The sequence below is a fragment of the Gopherus flavomarginatus genome, chromosome 2 (assembly GCF_025201925.1).
Source record: "Gopherus flavomarginatus isolate rGopFla2 chromosome 2, rGopFla2.mat.asm, whole genome shotgun sequence".
NCBI classification, from domain to species: Eukaryota; Metazoa; Chordata; order Testudines; family Testudinidae; genus Gopherus; species Gopherus flavomarginatus.
The window spans coordinates 86,221,443-86,244,168 of NC_066618.1; the positions used below are offsets into that span (position 1 = coordinate 86,221,443).

General features: G+C 45.8%; 1 protein-coding gene across 4 annotated transcripts; it reads right to left on the minus strand.

Moving 5' to 3' along the window:
- Positions 1 to 857: 857 nt before the first annotated feature.
- Positions 858 to 12,903, minus strand: SLC25A38 (solute carrier family 25 member 38). Of its 4 annotated transcripts, none has more exons than XM_050938070.1 (8): positions 12,658 to 12,903; positions 11,941 to 12,017; positions 8,884 to 9,005; positions 7,987 to 8,071; positions 7,193 to 7,372; positions 5,214 to 5,382; positions 4,313 to 4,479; positions 858 to 2,074 (listed from the first exon to the last, which is right to left on the minus strand). In XM_050938070.1, exons 2-8 carry the CDS (start codon positions 12,007 to 12,009, stop codon positions 1,952 to 1,954), a joined length of 915 nt encoding a protein of 304 aa, XP_050794027.1. In that variant the 5' UTR covers positions 12,010 to 12,017; positions 12,658 to 12,903; the 3' UTR covers positions 858 to 1,951. The 4 variants fall into 4 exon arrangements, with proteins under 4 accessions (XP_050794027.1, XP_050794028.1, XP_050794025.1 ...); XM_050938071.1 differs by lacking the exon at positions 12,658 to 12,903 and adding an exon at positions 12,389 to 12,625; XM_050938068.1 differs by lacking the exons at positions 11,941 to 12,017; positions 12,658 to 12,903 and adding an exon at positions 11,394 to 11,910.
- Between the last annotated feature and the right edge of the window lie 9,823 nt (positions 12,904 to 22,726).

A 22,726-nucleotide genomic window follows, 5' to 3' on the forward strand; every position in this document is an offset into this window, starting at 1 on the left:
AGGGCAGTCAGCTTAAATAATCAAGTGTTTTTCTTGCTATAAATGTTTACTGGAGATGTTTACTTAAGCAAGTGCTCAAAGCTAGGGGCACTGAAGGGGAAATGCGCTCCTCTCCATACACAGATGGGAAGCTTTTTGGGGCAGGAGCTGTGGTTTGGTTCTGTTTATGCAACACCTGGCACAATGAGGTCCTGCTCCATGACTGGAGCTACGAAAATAATAATGAAAGTTCTCAACAACTCCTTTGAGAGCAATACTATGCAATTCTTCTAGGGTGCACTTGCTTAGGAAGAGACCGTCTGTCTACACAGCAAAAAAAAAAACAAAACAAAACAACAACAACAAAAAAAAGCCCTGCAGCACCAAGTCTCAGAGCTCAGATTACTGACTCAGGCTTATGCTATAGGGCTAAAAATAGCCCAGGGAGCATCTCAGAGCTCAGGTTCCAGGAGACCAAGCCCAAATGCCTACACAGCTAGTTTTAGCCCCAGAACATAAGCCTGCATCACTTCAACTGGGCTCAGATTCACTGTGGTGGGTTTTTTGTTGTTTTGCCATGTAGACGTAACCTGACTGTGCCTCTCCTGCAGTTTCCCACAGGGCTTTTTGTCCTCATTGCTTTAGTAGAACTGGTCCCCATGGAAGTCAATTGAGCTGTCTCGCCTCATTCCCCCACCCCACACACTAGGGAGGAGTTTGTTTTCCATCCATTTCTTAGGTGTCCTAGTGTTTTTTAAAAAAAGAAAGGCACTGAAACTAAGACCAAAACATTCCCTGCCCTCCCTTGGGAAGAAAGAGAAAGGAGTTACTAGTCCATTTTGCAGCCACAAATGTAAGTGACAGTGTAGAATAAAACCTTCTTGCATGGTATGTTTTATTACAGACGCATTTGCATCCACTGGAGTTAAACCTGGATAATGGTCCAAAGCTGCAGCTCAATTTAAACAGTGCAAGAAAAACAGCTGGTACAGAAAGGCTGCAAATGGAGTTTCTCAAAAAAAAAAAAAGACACTCCATTTCTCAAGTCCTTTTTCTGGCCTTCCATCTCTCTTAGCTAAGTCATATTTCAAGCCAGTCAGTGCTTTTGCCCTGCCATGGTAGTCATAACAAATGCCTACAGACAAAGAATAAAGCCAGTGGAAAATGTCTTCTTCCAAGACACTGGGTCATGCTGTGGGAAATACAATCTAAAGCACAAGGGAAGAGGTGTAAAGGCCTTTGCTGCAAGCCACAAAAGAGATGTCAGTTAGGTTCCCAGCTATGATAGCCAACATCAAAGCTACTGTGCAAGGTATGGTAAAACTGCATTTCCCAGCATTCCTTTCAGATACATTTCCCCCTTTCTCACTCTAATACATGTATTAATACATTAAGCAAACTCTGAAACAAATGGTTACACGGTGCCCCTCGTAGCATTCTCCTCTATGCCTTCCCCGTGGGTGCAGAAGCAAAATACACTGACAGATAACAGGACGAGTGTCAGATGGCACATGGTGTGCCCAGTCTACGATCCCATGCCACCAGGGTAGAAAGCTGCAGAGTTCTGTAGTACAAGTCCAATCACTTCTTCCCCAAATGCCTCAGCTGGCTTCTGTGCAAAGGCTTCTCAGGGCACATAGGACTATTCTGAAGGGGTTTCTTTCAACGGTCTTTACCGTAACCATGTACTTCGTAGGACACTGAAACCCTCCCATCTTCCAAGGAAGTTGAATGATACGGTCCTCCTGGGATGCTTTACTCTGCAGATGCAAGGTCAAAACCTTCTCTCTGCTACTTGCATTTGTGCCAGAGAGGGCATGTTTTGCAGCCTAGTCCCCTGGATCAGAAATCGTTATCGCTCTACCATGGTGGAACAAAGATCCACCCGCACAGAACTGGGAAATCACATCTCACCAGCTGATCTAGGTGAGCAGGAGAAGGGCTTAGCCTAGTCTCCTCCACTACAAGTCCTTCAGGATTTCAGCCCCATTTTTGCCATCATCTGCTCATATAAAGTCCATGCCATCGCTGCCATCAGAGTGCGCCGCAGGGCACGGGGGACGCCGCCACGGAAAAAGCCAGCCAGTCCATAGTCCTGCAGGAGGAGACAAAACGAACATCAGCTGTCTCACTTCATTTAATTCCTGGACACCTACTGGATGGCATAATCCATGGCTGCACTGAAATACATTCTGTACTAGTCCCTAGTGCCTGAGAAATCCATGCTCACACAGCACTCAGCCATAGCAACAGCCGCAGGAAAGGGAGCTCTAGCATCACTCAACTGCAGCGACTCCTGCTGAAGGAACAGCAGTTACTGGACAGCTGCTATACCGTGAGGCACATTACAGAACAGTAAGAAGAGGGAGGGGAACCACAGAGCATGCAGGGAAAGCCCCACCTCTGCACGGGCGGTGGGGGGGGGAAAGGACATGAAAACCACTTCAGGTCACTTAATATAGTCACCAGCCTCACTTCAGAATTTTGTGTCAGTTAATACTTACAGAATTGCCAGGGGTGAAAGTAAGGTGGTACAGGAAAGTGGCTGCCAGTACCAGCCCCTACCACCTTACTTTAAAGCATTGCTGCTGCCGACGGGGGAGCGCAAAACGGGCAGCGATGTTAAAGTGCTGCCATGACAAAGGACCCTGCTTAAAGCGCTGCCGCGGCAGCATTTTATTGTCACTGCCCCGTTTGTGCCCCCCAGACTGCCAACGGGCAGGGGGCAAAAGGAGCAGCTGCCCTGGGCTGGTGATTTAAAAGGGACCGGGGCTCTGGCCGCTGCTGCAGTAGTAGGAGTGACAGCCAGAGCCCCGGGCCCTTTAAATCAGCGCTAGAGCCCCAGGCGGCGCGGGCCAGGCAGCGTGGAAGGACTGGCTGGGGGATGCTGACCCTCCCAGCCCCACCCCTTCTGCCTGAGGCCCAGCCCTTTCAGGGGGAACCTGGGGAGCCCACAGAGCCGGCCCCCATACCAGTAAGTTTTCAATTTTACTTTCACCCCTGAGAATTGTCCACAAGTATTTTTAAAGCTCTGCCTAGGATTTACATTCATTAAGCAGAAAGAGAAATTCTGAATGGGAGCAAATAGAGTCTAAGCAGAAGCATGGCTAAAATCCAGATTTAAAGAGACCCAAACTTTAGGGAGGAGGATTGATATGGACTTGAGCAGCAAAATTCAACTCAGATCTTACATTCTGATTTTGCAGGCTCTCACTTGCAACAAAGAAAGTCTAGCCAAGAGTCATCTGATCAGCAAGGTAACCCAATGTCAGGACAACTGTAACCCAACTTTGATGTTGTGTAACCCCTAGCATTGCATCACAGGAGTTGTGAATCACATCTTGGGCTAGCATCCAATGGACATACAACTCTGGGGCCAAATACAGGTCGATGAGTGCCCCACTGGGGTATCCACTGCATGCATCCCCCCCCAGTTCCTTGGATAATAAATCTGCACATTCACTTCTTGCTACTATTCAAAGGACAGATAATTGTTTTATAGCCCATTTAGCCTTGAAGCTCATGTTTATAAAGCAGCAGATTACAAAAATCCTCCTGCCTCAGTCTGGCAATCACAGGAGTACTACAGTGATAAGCCACGGATGTCAGCAGCCCAGGACTGAGTACAACCAGATCCTGCAAGGTTATTTGCTAATACAATTGAAGTGTAATCAGTAAGTACATTCAATTAACAACAGTCTAAGGGTAAAAGTGCTCTATCATGGAGTGAAGAAAGGTGAAGTGAAACCTCTAGTCATTCGATGGCTCAGGATACAAGTTAGATTATGTGTGAGGGGTGAATGTAACATATCCAAATGCATATGACTGTTGTCCCCTTTTTATTCACTCACTCCCCATGCTCAGCTAGAGAAAGTGTTTGCTTTTCCATGGGATTCATTCTGTGTACATAGGTAAAGGATGGTGGAGCACCAGGAATAACCAGGTGATGGAGAAGTTATCTAGCACATTAATTTTCATACCGCTCAGAAGGAACAAGAAACAAACAACAGTAGCATGTTGGACGCTGATATGGATATCTGCCCCATGGGAACTGGAGTTGGACTATCAACCAGTCATCAGATGGGAGTAACTTCAGTCACTACTGACCCAGGCTGTATGTGAACCAGTGACCGAGAGGTGAAAAGTTCAATCTCCCACAGCATAACACAGAGGAAGCATTTCAGAAGCTATACTGCGTTCACAGCAGTATACCTAGTAATAACTCATTTGAAGGTCTGCTTTAGAGATGAAGGCGAGAACCTTTTATCAAATCTGCATCTCTGGTGAAGTGACCAGAACTGATGTTACATTCACACAATCTTCTCAGCCTCACCTTGAAGATTAAGGCAATGGCCTGCCCCGTCCAGCAGTACTTTTCAGGTGTCAGCTGCATGTGGGTTTTGATTACATCAGCAGGCTGTGTCGCCAATGAAGCCATGATTCCAGCAAAGATTCCACAGCTGAAGTTCACTAAGGGGGTGAGTGCTGGATCAAACTGGTCTGGAATGGAGCAAGACACCTTAGTCAGACATAATACCGTACAATACTGTTCTGTAGATAGTGACTTTCTTAGAACCTGTATCCAAACTAAATAGTTATCAAATTATAAAGTAGATAACCAAGGAAGAGACTTTTCAAAGGAGATTAGCAAATAGACACACGAATGCTAATTTTGGCTAAACAAATCACTTCCATTGGGACTGAATTTGACAGACACACAGAGCTAAAGAAAGGCTGTTTTATAGGGCAGAAGCTGCAGAGGAGAAGGCTCTCACACCAAAATCAGGCAAGTCTCAATTTAGCAGAGATTGCCGGAGTGTTGGGGAACTATACAACGTACATGAAAATGAGCAAGTGTTCCCCACACACAGCTCTGCCAACTCCTCATCCCTAACTCAGTACCATTTGCTTGGTAACTGCATCCCTGAAGTATCTGTCTCTACTTTGCTTGTAGGCAAAACAACACATCACCATGAAGCGTGATGCATTCTGTGTGCAATCCAGACCTGAGTCCCCTGAGCACCAATGTGAGACCTAGGTCATTTTCATTTAAGACTCCTCCAGAACGTGAGCATCCAGTTCTCTACAGGTGGAACACTAATGCCCCATCTTAGCCCTACAAGGGATCCATTTAATCAGAAAAAGGCCAAAGTAAAGCATGTAGACAGAAAGGAAAGGATGCTTGGAGTGAGAAGAACCACATTCTCTGTTATTACATCCACATTCAGCATTACCCTGAGGTATAACTTTTTTGGTCTGGGTGTAGAACATCAAATAGATGCCGGAAAAGGGTGCATCACGCAGGAGCGTTGCAGTCAGCCCACAGAACAAGCCCCGGGCCCCTTCTGTCCGATAGATATTCCTCAAGGCTCCATACACACTCTCATAGCCATACTTCCCACTCTGCAGAGAACACACAAAAACAGTTACCTACATGTCAGATATAAGGTCCCTTGTGCTGGGACATCATTACCGAGCAAGCCTTGAAGTGAAATCACCTCTCTACACATGAAGGGGTATACGCTTACCTCCGACTCCTAAATGCTTCCAATACACCACCACAAGGGCAGCCAGCCAGATTTCTCCTTTCCCAAGGCCTATCACATATTGTACTTACAGTATATTTTTAAGTATATTCACAAGACAAGATGACATAAGAACTATTCCAGTAACATCACAGCAGAGCCAGAGAGCAGCTGTCTTGCTACATTATCAGCAACAGAGCTTCTCACACGCTTTAGCGCTGATATTTTATCAGCTGCTTTTTCTATAGCAAATTTACTTCTCCCACTCCATCCACTTCCACTGGCTGGAAGATTTAACCCCAGTCTCCTCACAGAGCTAAGCATGGTGCCTTCCCAACAACCCCACCAATGATGCAAGAGATGAGGAAGGGAATTTGAACTTTATCTTCTGCATGGCAGATCCATGAAATGGAACTAACACATATAAAATAAATATACACCATACAGTTACTAGATATTACAGACCAGCCTTGCAAGAGAGTTAATAGCCAAGATACAGCCACTCTCCCCCACTCCTGCCATGATGATGATGATAAAAATATTATTTCTTGCTGAGCAAGTTGTAATAACCTTAGTCCCAGATTTGGACCTTAGCGTCCAAAATATGGGGGTTAGCATGAAAACCTCCAAGCTTAGTTACCAGCTTGGACCTGGTACCTGCTGCCACCACCCAAAAAATTAGAGTGTTTTGGGGCACTCTGGTCCCCCTGAAAAACCTTCCCTGGGGACCCCAAGACCCAAATCCCTTGAGTCTCACAACAAAGGGAAATAATCCTTTTTCCCTTCCCCCCTCCAGGTGCTCCTGGAGAGATACACAGACACAAGCTCTGTGAATCCAAACAGAGTGAATCTCCCTCTCTGTTCCCAATCCTGGAAACAAAAAGTACTTTCCTCTTCACCCAGAGGGAATGCAAAATCAGGCTAGCCACTTCAACACACACAGATCTCCCCTGATTTCTTCCTCCCACCAATTCCCTGGTGAGTACAGACTCAATTTCCCTGCAGTAAAGAAAAACTCCAACAGGTCTTAAAAGAAAGCTTTATATAAAAAAGAAAGAAAAAATACAAATAGTCTCTCTGTATTAAGATGACACAATACAGGGCAATTTCTTAAAAGAATATTGAATAAACAGCCTTATTCAAAAAGAATACAAATCAAAGCACTCCAGCACTTATATTCATGCAAATACCAAAGAAAAGAAACCATAGAACTTACTATCTGATCTCTTTGTCCTTACACTTAGAAACAGAAGACTAGAAAGTAGAACTACTTCTCCAAAGCTCAGAGCAAGCAGGCAGCCAGAAAACAAAGACCTTAGACACTCAATTCCCTCCACCCAAAGTTGAAAAAATCCGGTTTCCTGATTGGTCCTCTGGTCAGGTGCTTCAGGTGAAAGAGACATTAACCCTTAGCTATCTGTTTAATTTCTTGCTGAGCAAGTAAAATATAAAAGTTATTTACCCCAGGTGTGTGAGCATGGAGAATTTTTCAGTCCATCTAGGTTTCAAACCATACCCATCATTGCAGAATTTAAGCACCTTACGCAGTATAGAAGCAACATATAGGATCTCAGTTTCTCAGCCCCTGATACTCAAGACAGATGAATTTTTTGTGCTATAGGAGAAGGTATGAAACCACAACACAACACTTCAGAAAGTTTTAGAAGTAGGAAAATTGTGACACTCACCTCATATCTTGTCTTCACCACGGTTATGGGCAACATGCAAACCGCTGCTACTATACGGGAACTAACACCCAGAAAGACAGACTCTAGGGCTGTGGGGGAGCGGTCTGAGAGAAAGTACTGCTTCATCTTGTACAAGGTGCTGAAGTAAATCCCGACCCCAGGGATGCATCTTGCAAAGGACTGCAGAAGAGTGAAAAATGGAGAGAAAATAGGGGGGAGCGAGAACACACTACAGAACACTAATAAAAGGGAGCATTAAACTGGCTGGGAAGCTTCAGGCCCCAGGGAGGACCACTGAAAAGAAAGAGCTGGTACTCTGAAAAAAGGAGAAGAGGTGTAGGGCAAAATTATGACTCCACTGAAGTCAAGAGTTTTGCTATTGACTTCAATGGGGCCAAGATTTCACCCAAAGACTCCATCCCCAACTACATGCACATTCAGGAACTGAAACAGGCTTAGGCCAGTGCACCAGCCATTACAGATATATAGGCCAAGATCTGTATAGGTATTTATTAGACATGTCTTCCCCTAGGCGTTGCATGGCCTAAGTAACATAGACAGATACCTCCCAGTTTCAGAAGTGACTTGGGCATTTAGGAACCTTAGACCCACTGCCCTTCAGTGAGAGACTTAGGCTCTTAAGTGCCTAAGTCACTTTTGACTAGGACAGACATCTAAGTTGCTTCAGCCTTGCAACACTGAGCAGAGCAACATTTAAATACCTTTAAAATTCTAAACCATACTTACTAACACATGCTAGGTAAGAAAAAGTCAGGGTTAAGATAATCACTTACTGGTGAGACCCCTTTCCAGAGCCCTAGGAGGCTTTCAGTGCGAACAACCCTAATGAACAAAGCTACCATCCCAACATGACCTGACCTAGAAGGAAAACAAGAAAGGAATTAATAGATATATTACAGCTGTTACCCCATAGGACCAACCCTACATCCCTGCTCTAGTCGTCCCTCACCCACCCAGAGCGCTCCAGAGATATACCCGTATATTAGCTATAGCACCTTTAGAAGCTCTTTCTCTATTCAGCCTGTTCTTCCTTGTTCATTCAATGCTGCCTCCATGCATGGTTTACAATGCCACAATCACTCCCACTGGGGTTATCTATGGATTTTGACAGCATACTTAGCATCACCACTATGGAAGCAACTATGATATCACAGTCTACTATTAGTGACATCATAGTTCATCAGCACCGGAGCGACTGTAGATTAACAATGGATAGGGTCATGGATGAATATATCAGGCAAGAGGAAGAGGTTGGTTAGATATTGACACACCAGTTCCCCATGGGGTAAAGGTATGTAGCAGTCATATAGGATTTTCCAGAGCATGGTGGGCATCAGTGAAACCACATGGGCCTACCTAGGACAGCTGATTCAAGAATGTATGCAGTACTCTCAGCTATACACCTCCCAATGCTATGGCTGAATATCACTACAGTAGCGCTCGTGAGAATAGGGTCTCACTACCATCTTTCACTTTGTAGGCTCCTTCAAAGTACCTCCCCTCCCACATACATACCCCATTCCATAAAGCTCTTCTTTCTACTCTGCCTGCCCAGCTGTTAGCAACACTGAGATCCTGCCCTCAACTCCAGGGCCTGGCCAGCAAGAAAACAAGACAACCCACTTCCCCTCCCCACCGCACCCCAGACAGCAGAAGCTTCAAGCCCTTACCCATTGACGGAAGGCTGCAGGGTCTGCAGCCGGGTTTTAAGCAGATCTAGGGGCTGGAAGAGAAGGGTGGAGCAGGTCCCACTGATGGAACCACACACAAAGGCCTTTAGCACTGGCTGCATCTGAAAGAGAAGTCCTGGCTTTAAAAAAAGTCTTATATGAAGACTTAACTGGAAACAGCACAGGAGATGAGTATTCACTAGTTCTGTGGGTGATTTCTGAAGGCAGGGAGAAGCATTTGGTGGATGAACACTGAGCAATAGCAATTCAGTGTGCAGGAATAGTTGCCTAAAACCTTCTGAAGTGTATACACAAATACTGTGTGAAAGGTGTTACAAGTGCTTTTTAAATTTATCTTCACGGATTTCCTCTTCACAGTTGTGTACAGTGCAGTATAAGGACCTCAACAGAACAGAATAAAAGCATGTATTGGCATAAGAACATAAGAGTGGCCATAAAGGGTCAGACCAAAGGTCCATTTAGGTCAGTGTCCTGTCCTCTGACAGTGGCCAATGCCAGGTGCCCCAGAGGGAATGAACTGGTAATTACAAAGTGATCCATTCCCTGTCATTCATTCCCAACTTCTGACAAACAGAGGCTATGGACACCATCCCTGCCCATCCTGGCTAACGGACATTGATGGACCTATTGTCCATGCATTTATTTAGTTGTTTTTTTTTTTTTTAAACTTTGTTATAATCTTGGCCTTCACAACATCCTCTGGCAGAGTTCCACAGACTGACTGCATTGTGTGACAAAAAATACTTCCTTTTATTTGTTTTTAAACCTGTTGCCTATTAATTTTATTTGGTGACCCCCCTAGTTCTTATTTACTTTCTCCACACCAGTCATGATTTATAGACCTCAATCATAGCATCTACACAGCTGCAATGCAAAATATAGACTACACAGCAGGCTAGAGAAATCCAAAAATAAATCTTGCTCTACCAAGCAGGTGCTAAAAAGTGAGGAGTTACTTGGAGGGTGTTGGGATGTGCTCAAAGCAGAGTATAATGTCTTCTCAGCAGAAGATCGAGACACTGTGGAAATGCAGAGTTAATTAATTTTCCTCTCTTTCTCCTCACTCCACTCCTTCAGCTCCAAATCTTGCTTCTAAGGTAGGTTCTTTCCTGATCCAAAGAGGACTTAAACATAAGCCACAAAGCAAGCCACAGGCTTACTTTAAATAAAACCACCTCACATGATTCCCAAGAGACAAAGAGCTCCTGTGCCCTCCGCACAGAGCCACGTCAGAGAACACATCCTACTAACATAACACTGCCCAGACACACCAGAGAACCTCCTGACTAGTGATCATGTTCTCAGCTTCTCTCGATGTGTGTTTAGCTGTAATAATAAGTCTTTTATATCCAAGTGGCTTCTAATATTTAGTCTGGAGCATCGTTCTCTCACTAATGGATATCACCGGACTCCCATGTGAGGCTTCCCAAGCATTATCGTCATTAGAGTATTAAACGAAGAACGGGCCATAAACAATAAAGCTTTCCCCCATTCTGTCTTGGCAGTGGCCTAGCCAAGGCATTATGGTAACTACGAGCGCTTTTGTGGGGAAAAGAAAAAGACTTAAAAGGCTGCACCCCGTGCACTTGGGAGGTCGCCTAAGAACCTGGTTTCCCTGAACACCCTGTCTGGCCCAGCACAAGGCACCGGGAAAGAGCAGAGGGATTCTCCCCTCCAAGTACTGAGCCACCCACTCCGCTTAGCCAGGACAGGAACACGCCCGGCTGGGCCTGACAGAAGGTCACAGCAGGGATCTGGGGTCCCCCATCCACGTCCCGGCCCCGCCCAGCCCTGCTGAGCTTGGGAGAGGGGCTGGGATCGCAGGCCTGGGGCATCGGTAACTTCACAAGCTCCGCCCGCAGCCACACCAATCACTCTCCTCATTGCTACTTGCGGGCCTGCCCGGACATTTACGGCAGCGGCCGGCAAAGGCAGTGATGTCAGAGGCACCCCTCTGAAGCCAGCCAATCACGGTAGGAGAGCTCCAGCCAATCAGGAGAGGGGAGGGACCCAGAGTTCTGTTAACTCTTTCCCTCCCGCTCTGAGAGGGAGAGGCGGCCCCTGCTACATACCAGGCTCGCTCCGGGCCGGGCTGCGTTCTGTCCTGCGGCTCAGAGCAGCCTGTAGCGCCCCGCACCCCCCCATACACGCTGCGACAATCCTTAAACCTCCCGCATCCTCCCCTGCTCCTGCAATCCCACAATGCACTGCACTGGCACCAGTCACCACCCCCGCACCCGTCTGTGTGTGCTGCGTTACCCTCCAGCCTGTACCATGCAGCCTCCCCCTGATCTCCTAGTGCACTGTCCCGTGCATCATGCAGTACCACGCAATCCTCCCCATACACTGACACTAGATTAACAGCACACCCTTCCCCTACGCTGCATTCCCATCCATGCTATACCTTGCAATCCCCAATACGTTGTCAGCATGCTTCAAAGCCTCCCCATGTGCCATGCAGCCTCAGCAAGACATTTCATTGGACTTACCCCCATTATATACCATATAATCCCCGTGGTATTGTAACTCATTGCTATACAAGCTCTACTGCTCTGCACTGCCCCGTTCTGTATGCCATGCAGTTCTCCTGTTGCATCCCAGTACCAGGCACACCAACTGCACTCCACCATGTGACACACAAGTTCTCTGGCTCCAGTCATGGTGCAGCCTTGCACATATTACACTGCATATTGCATACCCTCTACACACAGTAAACAATCAGCACTGCTCCCCACTGTAAGCCATTCAACCTGTAATACCGAACTGCAGCCCTACCATTTAACAACCCACATGTGATCTCTTCTGAACTGAAAAGACTGGATTTATCTACATGAACTCGCTTAGCTTCCAGTAAGAAAAATCCTGCAATATCCAACACAAGCATGCAAAGCTGACTCTTAAAGGGACAAATTATACAATGGAGTTTTTCAGGATGACAGGACATCACTGTCGTTCCTTCCCTTCTCCAGATTTTCTATTCCAGGGATTGTGGCATTCAAACAAAACCACACCCATCACCCTTTTCCATTTCATTACCATTAGTGTTTCCATCTTCTCTCCTACATCTTGAGACTGGAGCAGCGAAGGCCTGGTTTTCTGGATCATTTAAGAAGCTGGACATAGAAATAAGGCGATGATGTTTTATAAGTAGTTAAATAGATGTTTCCCCCACCCTCTCCTTCCTGGAGATAGGAAAGAACTGGGTATGAACAGAGGCCAGCAAGCAAACAAGAGTTGTGAGCGTTTAAGTGATCATAATTTTTGGTAAATCCTCTTCACATCTGGGAGGAACCACTTAATTCCAAACTCAATTCACATTTGGTGATTATCATTTTTTTTAAAAGAAAAAAGGCACATCTGCAATTCAGGAACAACACAGGAAAACAAAGCACTTCGGATTTGCCAGAAAAATAGAAACTACCCTGAAAAAATGGAAATTATTTTACTCTCTTCGTTAATATTTAAATGAATACTTAGCACACACCCACGCACAAAGTTCCTTGATTTCTCTGCCTTTTCTGCTCTTGCAGTTTCTTTCCCATCTGGTTATTTCCTCCCTCATTAAGCAGTTTCAGCCGCATGAGGTGTCTGCCTTTTTAAGTCTTTGTACTGAAATTCCTGTAAATCCTTCTTGTTTTAGAATACTTCCCACAGAGGGGTACCCAACCGCTTATCTCCTCAAGTGCTCCTTCTCAATCTTTACCTGGCCTTCCCGAGGTCAGATTTTAAAACAAAACAAATGACTATAGTCACCTTTAAACTCCAGGAATCCTCGTTTGTGTGTTATTACATATGCATTTCCACAACACCTAACACGGTAGTGGCTGGGCTTTCGTTAGTAGTCCGCATACAGGCTGCTAGCCTTCAGACAGTTTGCACTCTGCTTTCAAGGAAACGCCAGATTGCTAGTCTTTTTCCCCAGTGTGCTTCCAGGTTGCTCACTTTGCTCTTCCTTGTGTGGGTGCATACAGGAGAGTGTCCTTACAACAGCTCTGTCATGTCAGCCTCCTCTGAATCAACGTAAGATCCCTGAGCCGCAGCTGCGTATTGGCAACTAGTCAGCTTCCGGCGTGATAAAGCCTGTTTCACGCTCCATGCCGGAGTGACTCCTGCTACAGCACTCGGACGACATCAGCCGGTTAACGCTGGGTACTGCAGTAAGTATGACAAAAAATTCAATTTAACAACACAAAAGAAAATGTTTTAATTTTGTTTCAAAATTTGCCATAACACTAAAAAAATCAACTGAACATTACATTTTCCTGGGGAAAAATCGTTTTTAAGACAACCCCAGTTTTTGCTGGGATAAATTTTCAGTTGAAAAATTTCTAAGCAACAGTTTCTGCAAACTCTGTGCAGAACCTAATGAGGAAAAGGGGGTTGAGGCACTGTAGAAATGTGAGTATTTTACATTAGCTACAAAAGGAAGCTTCAGTCACATCTTTAACATAAGGACAAAGAGTCCTGTAGCACCTTATAGACTAACAGACGTATTGGAGCATAAGCTTTCCTGAGTGAATACCTACTTTGTCAGACACACGTGACTAACACAGCTACCCCTCTGATCTTTAACATAAGAAATCAGAATGATGGAACAAAATCAAGAATATCAGGGATAATGTCTTTCGGACAGTTTTGTTAGTGTCCAGAGTTGTGTGTGTGTGTGTGTGTGTGTGTGTAAAAACAAATCTATGTTAAAATGCTCAAACCTCCAGATTCAAGGCATAAATCAACCTCCTACCACTGAGCGTTAGGAAGAAATTTCCCCTTTACACAAGTTGTTCCAAGGCAGTTGTCATAAACAGATAAGTAAGAGTTAATAAAACAGAAGTACTTCACATCTCTTTTGCCTGTAAAGGGTTAACAAGATCAGTGAGCCTGGCTGTTACCTGATCAGAGGACCAATCAGGGGACAGAATACTTTCAAATCTTGAGGGAGGGAAGTTTGTGTGTGTGCTGTTAGATTTTGGTTGTTCTCTCTGGGTTCTGAGAGTGACCAGATGTGCAACCAGGTTTCTCTCCAATCTCTCTGATACAGTCTCTTATATGTCCAGAATAGTAAGTACTAGGTAGATAAAGCGAGTTAGGCTTATGTTTATTTTGTTTATTTGCAAATGCGTATTTGGCTGGAAGGAGTTCAAATTTGTATTTTGCTGAAAGGATTTTAATTTGTACTTGTATACTTAGGCTGGGAGGGTATTCCCAGTATCTATAGCTGAAAGACCCTGTAACATATTCCATCTTAAATTTACAAAGATAATTTTTACTGTTTTCCCCTCTTTAATTAAAAGCTTTTCTTGTTTAAGAACCTGATTGTTTTTTTATTCTGGTGAGACCCCAGGGGACTGGGTCTGGATCCACCAGGGAATTGGTGGGGAGAAAGGAGGGAAGGGGGAGAGAAAGGTTAATTTCTCTCGGTGTTAGGATTACTTTCTATCTCAGGGAGATTCTGGGAGGGGGAGAGAGAGGGAGGAGGGAAGGTGGATTTTCCTCTCTGTTTTAAGATTCAAGAAGTTTGAATCACAGTAATCTTCCAGGGTAACCCAGGGAAGGGAAGCCTGCGAGAGGCAACGGTGAGGAAAAGGGTTTACTCTCCTTGTGTTAAGATCCAGAGGGTCTGGGTCTTGGGGGTCCCCGGGCAAGGTTTTGGGGTGACCAGAGTGTACCAGGCACTGGAATTCCTGGTTGGTGGCAGCGCTACAAGTACTAAGCTGGTAATTGAGCTTAGAGGAATTCATGCTGGTACCCCATCTTTTGGATGCTAAGGTTCAGAGTGGGGAATTATACCATGACAGCAGTAGGAAGACAAGCAGGCTAAACTGTAGATTTATTTGGGTTTTATATAGTGAAGTTTTAATTGGTTTTTAAGAAGAAGTCTGTACTTCTACAAACACAACAAAGAGGAGATGCCCTTTAGAAGGCTGGTAAAGAAATAAACGATGTCACAATAACTTATTGAAAGGTGTTGTTTGATTTTATTTTTAAGTGAAGGGAAAATGTACAAATCTCAAAGAGCTGATTTTCTTTGATTTTGTAACAAAGTGCTTGATAAGAAGTAATACAGAAAATAAAATCAAAACATGATAGAAAATAGTTTCTGAAAGTACTATAATAAAGCTAACTAATTAAAAGGAACATCCTAAAGAGACTAATATATAAAAAAATAATTTGTAGAACGTGACTTAACTGCTATTGAATAGGAAATGAGGTGTTGTTTGTTTAGGGTTTTTTTGATCAGCCAATTCAGGAGCATGGTATATGGCAGCGGTCCCCAACCTTTTCATCTTGCAGGCGCCAGACGAAGGACCGTGGTGGCGGTGGAGCACCCACCGAAATGCAGCTGAATTTCTGCGGCGACTCCTCTTGATGATGTTGCTTGTTGGCAGCTCCACCGCCAGCCAGGACGCAGGCACGCCCGCGGGCACTGCGTTGGGAACCCCTGGTATATAGCTTTTCTAGGTTGAAATAGTCCCCCACAGAGATCAGAGTTAATAATCAGGTCACCCAATTGTTGGGTGCAGCCTAGGGGCTGGGCAGAGGGTCTGAGTGAGGATGCAAGAGAAATGATATCAGTTCCTGCCAGTTATGGCTTTCCAGAATAAGTGACTTGTCACCCCAACCTGGATCCTCTCCCCTTGGGGCTTGGGCTACACACAATTTTTGTACCAATTTAACAATTTCAATTTACACACACACACACACACACACACACACACACACACACACACACACAGAGTCACATTCCTAATCAAAAATAGTTAAATTTGTACAAAACCTGTTTAGCTTAGGCCTGATGTGCTTCTTAGGTCTTATGTGGCCTTCTGCAGAAGATGAATTTCACCCTTCAGAATCTTCCAGTGGAGACAGGATCTGGATTCCTAATGTAAAAAGCAAGCTGAAAATAGAAATTTTTCAGGCTGCACTTATACTTCATAAACAAGCTAAGTGCAAAAGACCAAACAGTTTCCTTTGCAGGCCACCTCTGAAGTACTATTTACTCAGATAGCCTGCACATTTATATCAGTAAATAAATCCCTAATATGCCACTCCATGCCATATCTGCAAAGACTTCCTTCATTGTTTTAATCATTAGAGAGTCTTCTGCTGGGTCATGCAAAACAAAATCTTGTCATCTCCTTTTCCATCTCCAATAAAACAGCTCATCAGAGATTTCTTTCTGACTCCTACAAGTGTAAACTGGGTAAAATTGAACTTAAGAACAATGTTTTAGATGAGGAAATAATTTATTTATGACAGTAGTGCCTGTAAGTCCCAGCTCATTGCGTTATGCTGTGTACAAATACATATTGAGATAGTCCCTGCCCTGAATATTTTATAATCTGAACAGGAAAGACAGATCAAGGATAGAAGAGATGAAGTATTATCACACCCATATTACAGATGGGGAACTGAAGCATGGAGAGATTAAGTTCTTGCTCAAGGTGATATTGGGAGCTTGTGGCCAATCTCCAGTTTGGTACCTTAACGACTAGACAATCTTTCCTAACCATGGTGACTGAGGACCAAGTTTTGCTGCTATTTACCCTCCTTCAGTCCCATTGATTTCAGCTGGACTCCCTGAGTAAACTGAGAACAGAGGGCCTGATCTTACAGGTTTTGGGACAGAATTTAGCACTGAATGTATTATGGGACTAGTTGGGGGGGGGGGGATGAATAAAGCTGAATATGTTTGTCAGCTCAACCTAATGAGACTAATCAAGTTAATTCCTCCCTCCCCACACACGCATGCCAGGGGAGACAATGAAATGGTATCATGTAAAAGTTATTTAAAACAAAGGGTCAGCTGCCTCCTGAGTGCCCCCTTGTGGCCAGAGACAATTGTGTGGCACCTATCTCTGCTTTCCCTTCACAAGGGACCCTTAAGAGCAGCACACTGGCTCTAATGTGGATAGCAGTGCCCCTTGTTGGGCTAGTTGAGAACTGAAACAATTCTTTACTATATCACCACCATCCCGCCTGAGACCAGTTTAATACCAGAACTAGTTCTGAACAGTCCTCAGGGTCCCAAAATAAAGTCCATCTCCACATTACAGACCATACTTAGCTCTGGTGTCTTCCCACGTAGCCAGAGCGCTCTGTCCTAGTCTGTTCTCAGCCTGTCCTCCCAGATCTTCCTAGCTGGAGCTCAGCCTTCTAACTTTGACCTTAGGCTGTATAAAAAGCAGTTTAATAAAAAGATCAGTATTGCCAAACACAAGCATTCAATAACCATGAATCATGCCCTCAAAAATCATGAGTTTGGTTTAAAAATAATGAGATTTTTAAAATATATACATTTGGGGGCTTTTGTTTTTTCTCCTGGTTTTTGAGCCTTCTCGGTTCACTCAGGGCACATTTTCAGGCTATACTCCATGTGAAAGTAGAATGAATTATATTGTGAAAATAGAAAGGATTAAAGAAATGTGGTCTGTACCTTGAAGCAAAATTGTTGGAATGCTGCAATCCAGGTGTCAGGAATACAGACATTAACATAGAACAATTGCACCGTTTAAGGGCAATTGGTAAAGTATTAGCCTTAGATCGATAAGAGTTAGTTAGGAAGTAGGACATGCATGCTGTTCCCCAGGTGAATTTTACTGTTTTGCTTTCTTTGTCCCTTTATCTAATTCCCGCTCTTTTATCTGTATAAATAAGTGTGTCTGGGTCTTGCATGGCCACTCACATAATCTGGGTGTTATTGGCAGAGCGCTGTGCTAATAAAACAGAGTGGTCTGACGAATTGTGAGTCCTGATCCTAACTTTGACAATTTGGAGGTTCCACTGAGATGGCAACCGTCTTCACTGGGGCCACGTGATTCCTGACCGTTTTGTAGGACGACCGTGGCAGCCGGCACCTGGGCATTTGGCCCAAGCGGTCCCCCACTAGAGCGGAAAGGCGCACGACCACAGTGAAGTCTACGCCATTGAACCTGTTGGTTCTCCCACTGTTCTGGTAGGGATCCTGGGATCTGACATCAGGAATCTGGTCAGGTAATTATTTCTGTATTTTTGTCTGGACTGAGGACTGTCCTGTCTCTGTGTCTATCCATCCTCTCTGTGGAGTGTTTGAGTCTGGGTGCTGTCTCCGTCCGGGGATTGGCTGACCAAGGGGTTCCTGTCCCTGCGGTCTGAGTGAGTGAAATCTGCACAATCACAGCCGCACCGCACCTTGGGTAAAACCCTTGGTGTGAAAGCAAGGGCAATTGAGGCAGTAGCCTGTGGGTTCCTTTTGTGTGTTGCACCAGGCATCACTCTGATGAACCCAAATTTCCTTCTTGTGTGATTGATGTGTAAAGTCCTCCTATATGGGTAACCAGACGTCTAAGTCGGGGCAGTTCCCTAAAGGAACGCCAGCTCATTTTATGTATTTTAGGAAGGGTCCGGACTCCTGTAAATTTCTGGAAAAATGGTCTAGGCTAACTCAGGGAGATTCCAAAACTCAGAGGCCACTGTTAGGATCTTGGGACAGGGACCGAGTAGTTGTTTTCAAAGACAAACTCGGCCAATCTAAAACTAAATTTGCCAAAGGAGAGGTCAATTGTTTCATGCAATGGTGGGAAGAGGCAAATTGTAGATAGACAGAATTGAAACTCTCCTCTCTCAAAGATTCAAATGATAAGTTAAAAGCTTTATTGGAACCTCCTCTCCCACCACTAGACCGAGCGCTCCCCTTTACCCTGTTCTCCAAGCAGACCCCCCTTCATACTCCTGTCTCCAGGTGGGAAAAGACGAAGAAAACCCCTTGCTAGATTCCGGAGACGAGGATGAAGAAGACGCATTAATTGGCCTGGCAGCCTTGCGTCAAATCAATAGACGGCCACCCACGCCCCCAGCTCAGGAACAACTGTCACCAGATTTCCCAGCTCAGGAACAATTCCCAGAGATCTCCAGTTCAGACCCGTCCAGATCATCTGGTACTGCCGAGGCCCATTCCTCTGGACTTGCTCTGTCTCGTAAAACCTTGCGCTTGGGCCTTAAAAATATCCAGGCTCCCCTCCGAATCTTGCATACTGGGGGCCAAGACGGGGGTCCCACTTGGAGCTATAAACCCTGCACTCACACAGAGCTCCTTTCAATTGTAAAAGGCTTTCCAAAGCCCCGAGAAAATCCTACCAAATCTGCAGAGGAATTTTTGTTAGTATGTGATATCTCTGAGGCAGACCTCCTGCAGCTGTGCAAGCTACTTGTAGCAGCCCCTAGTGAGCATGAAAAATGGCTCACAGCAGCAGATTGGCTTGCTGCTGACCGCCACTCTACTTTACCAGACACTGGTCCTAATGCTGAATACCGAAAAAAGTGTAAGGAATGAGCTAAAAATCTATTTGAAGCCATCCCTCGGGTATGGACTCCTAAAACCAACTGGACGACCATGAATGGCTGTAAGCAACGACAGGGAGAAAACCCGCGACTATCGCACCCGGCTAACTGACATTTTTCTGCAACATTCTGGTATACAGCAACCAGACAGAAATGGACAGGGCGCCCTGGCTAGTGCGTTTGTTAATGGCCTCCTGCCTGCTTTTGGCAATATGCTAAAACGAATAAGTGTTGGGTGGGAGACCGAAACCATGGACAAATTGCAAACAGTGGCAGAGCACTGCCAACGTACTTTAAAAGGAAAGGAAGAACAATCAGCTCAACAGTTAATGGCCTTGCAAATACAGCGTTATTCAGGGTAGGGCAAACAGTACCGGGGATGGGGAAAATACCAGGGACCCAGGGATGTGGTCGTGCAAGGGGCCAGGGAACTGGATTTTCAGGTTATGGGGATGTTTGTAATTACTGTAAACAGCCAGGACATTGGAAGAACGAATGTCCGAGCCGGCCGGGTAACTCTGTGAATAACAAGTTAGACCCCCTGCCAGCACAGCCAATCAGTCCCCAGCCTTATTTTGCCCCACAGCAATGATGGGACACCGGGGAACCACAGGAAATTTTAGCTCCTTTACTACCTCTCACTCCCACGGGTGAGTGTGTGTGTGTTAACTATCAATGATCTTTCTCTCCCTTTCCTTATTGATACGGGAGCTTCGCTCTCTGCAGTTCATACTACCGACCTGCCTGCGGTTCCCCACTCCGGAAAAACCGTGTCCGCTGTGGGCATTACGGGAGTCCCAACCCCTTACCCCTTTCAAAGCCTCTACCGGTCCAGGTTGGTCCCCTTTCTGCGGATCATGCCTTCCTTTTCTCTGATTCCACTCCGGTAAACCTTTTGGGTCGGGATCTGTTATGTAAGCTTGGCTGCACTATATACTGTTCCCCGGATGGGGTCTATTTACAAATTCCCCAGTCCTCCCTAAGTGATTCTGTAGCCTCCCTGCTGTCTGAAACATCCCTTTCCACTCGAGTCCTTTGTTGCCCACTGGTCCCGTCCCTTGAACACCTAATTTCACAGGTCCCATCCTCTCTGTGGCCAACCCATCCCTCTGAGGTGAGCCGCTTAAATACTGACCCCGTCTGCATTACTGTTGACTCTTCCAAACCCCTGCCTCGCCTATCTTAGTACCCTTTAAACCCTGAGGCAGAGGCTGGAATTGCTCCGGTCATAACTGCCCTGTGGGAGCAAGGCATTATTGTTCCCTGTTCCAGTCACTGTAACAACCCTATCCTCCCAGTTTGAAAAGCTGATGGCAAATCATGGTGATTTGTTCAGGACCTTCGAGCCATTAATCGTATTGTCATACTCGCTTTCCTGTTGTCCCAAACCCAGCAACGATCCTGGCTTCTATCCCACCAGCTGCAACTCATTTTACTGTTGTTGATTTGTGTTCGGCTTTCTTTTCTGTTCCGGTTCACCCTGACTCCCAGTACCTCTTTGCCTTTTCCTACAGGGGACAGCAATATACATGGACCACGCTCCCTCAGGGGTATACGGAAAGTCCATCTTACTTTTCCCAGGCATTAGCCCGAGACCTAACTGACCTTGTTTTCCCATCAGGGTCCACTCTAGTCCAATATGTAGATGACCTACTCCTCTGTTTCCCCTCATTATCTGCCTCAAAAACTGATTCTTTAGTGCTCCTTACTGCCCTCGCAAACAAAGGTCACAAGGCTTCTCACTCTAAACTACAGCTCTGTCAAGCCTCTGTCACATACCTTGGTTTTCTCCTCTCCCAGGGTTCCCATACGCTTTCTCCCACCCGTGTCCAGGCTATCCTTAGCTTTCCCCCCGACCCTGCTCCTCACGCCAGGTCCGAAAATTTTGGGGCATGGCTGGATTTTGCAGGCAATGGATTCCCCAATATGCCTCCCTTGCAAAGCCTTTCCAGGAACTCACTCGACTCTCTGTGCCTAATCCCATGCCATGGCCACCTGAAGCAGACTCTGCCTTTGTTTCCCTCAAACAAGGTTTGGCTTCTGCCCCCGCTTTAGGGCTGCCAGACTATTCTAAGCCTTTTACCCTTTTCTGCCATGAACAATCTGGATGTGCACTTGGAGTTCTCACTCACGTGCACGGAGGAAAGAACTGGCCAGTGGCTTATTTCTCTGCCACTTTAGACCCTGTCGCCCAAGGCCTACCCCCCTGCCTGCGTGCTGTGGCTGCCGCAGCACACCTAGTCGAAATGTCTGAATCCCTTGTCCTTTGCTCCCCCCTTACTCTCATGGTCCCTCACTCTGTGGAAACTGCTGTTACAACACAATACAAGTCACCTCTCCTCCGCTCGCCTTACCAGATATGAACTTCTACTGCTGTCGGCTTCATATATCACCATAATGCGTTGTTCTCAGTTAAATCCTGCCACTCTCCTTCCCTTGTCTAATGATGGTGATCCTCAGGACTGCCTTGCAACTGTCTCTGCTATCACCGTCCCGCGCTCTGACCTTTCTGATGTCCCTCTCCCTAACTCTGACCTTGTTTTGTTTACTGATGGTTCCTGTTTTTGAGACAACTTAGGTCGTCTCCTTGCAGGATATGCTGTAGTGTCACTCTCTGAAACCCTAGAAGCTGCGTCTTTACCTTATGTAAACTCAGCACAAGTTGCTGAATTAGTTGCCCTCACCTGTGCCTGCTTTTTGGCAGAGGGAAGCTCTGCCACCATTTACATTGACTCCTGCTATGCTTTTGGGGTTGTACATGACTTTGGCACCCTCTGGCAAGCTCGGGGTTTCCTTAACTCTGCCGATACCCCTATTAAAAACGGCCTCTATATCACTGTTCTCCTGTATGCAGTTTTACTTCCCTCTGCCCTAGCTATTCTTAAGTGCCCTGGCCACTCGACGGCGGATACTGATGTTGCTAAGGGTAACGCATTTGCTGATGCCTCTGCTAAACATGCTGCTGCCATAGAACCTTCTCCAGATGCATTTCTAGGTTCCCTCTCTCCTTCTATACCACCGCTGTCCCTCACTGACCTCACCCTGCTCCAGGACTCTGCCCCAGAAACGGAAAAAGACTCCTGGGTTGCCCAGGGTTGCTCTCTACATCCTGATTCCCTTTGGCGTTTGCCCACTGGTGCCTTTGTGGCCCCCTTTTCATTCTACCCATCGCTGGCTGCCCTGCTACACGGTGTTTCGCATGTCGGAAAGGAGGGGATGGTCTCTGCTCTAACTAAGGCGGGATGGTGGGCCCCCCATTTCAGCTCTTTTGCAGCCCACCACTGTGCCGCCTGTACCACTTGCCAAAGCCACAATATTGGTAAACCTGTAAAAGTGGCTCAGGGATTCCGGGGTTTGCCCCAAGCACCCTTCTTGCATTGGCAACTTGATTTTGTACAAATGCCTAAGTGTCAACGATATAAATTTATTTTGGTTATGGTATGTTTATTTTCTGGTTGGATTGAAGCCTTTCCTTGTCGCAAGGCTGACTCACTGTCCATTACTA

Excerpts from the sequence above, each read along its gene's own strand:
- SLC25A38 (XM_050938068.1), bottom strand. The coding sequence starts at position 11,564 with ATGACTGGAGCCAGAGAACTTGTGTGTCACATGGTGGAGTGCAGTTGG. Across the intron at positions 7,373-7,986 it reads TCTGGAAAGGGGTCTCACCA|TCCTTTGCAAGATGCATCCC; the intron begins GTAAGTGATTAT and ends ACTCTTCTGCAG. Across the intron at positions 4,480-5,213 it reads CAAAAAAGTTATACCTCAGG|ACCAGTTTGATCCAGCACTC; the intron begins GTAATGCTGAAT and ends GCTCCATTCCAG.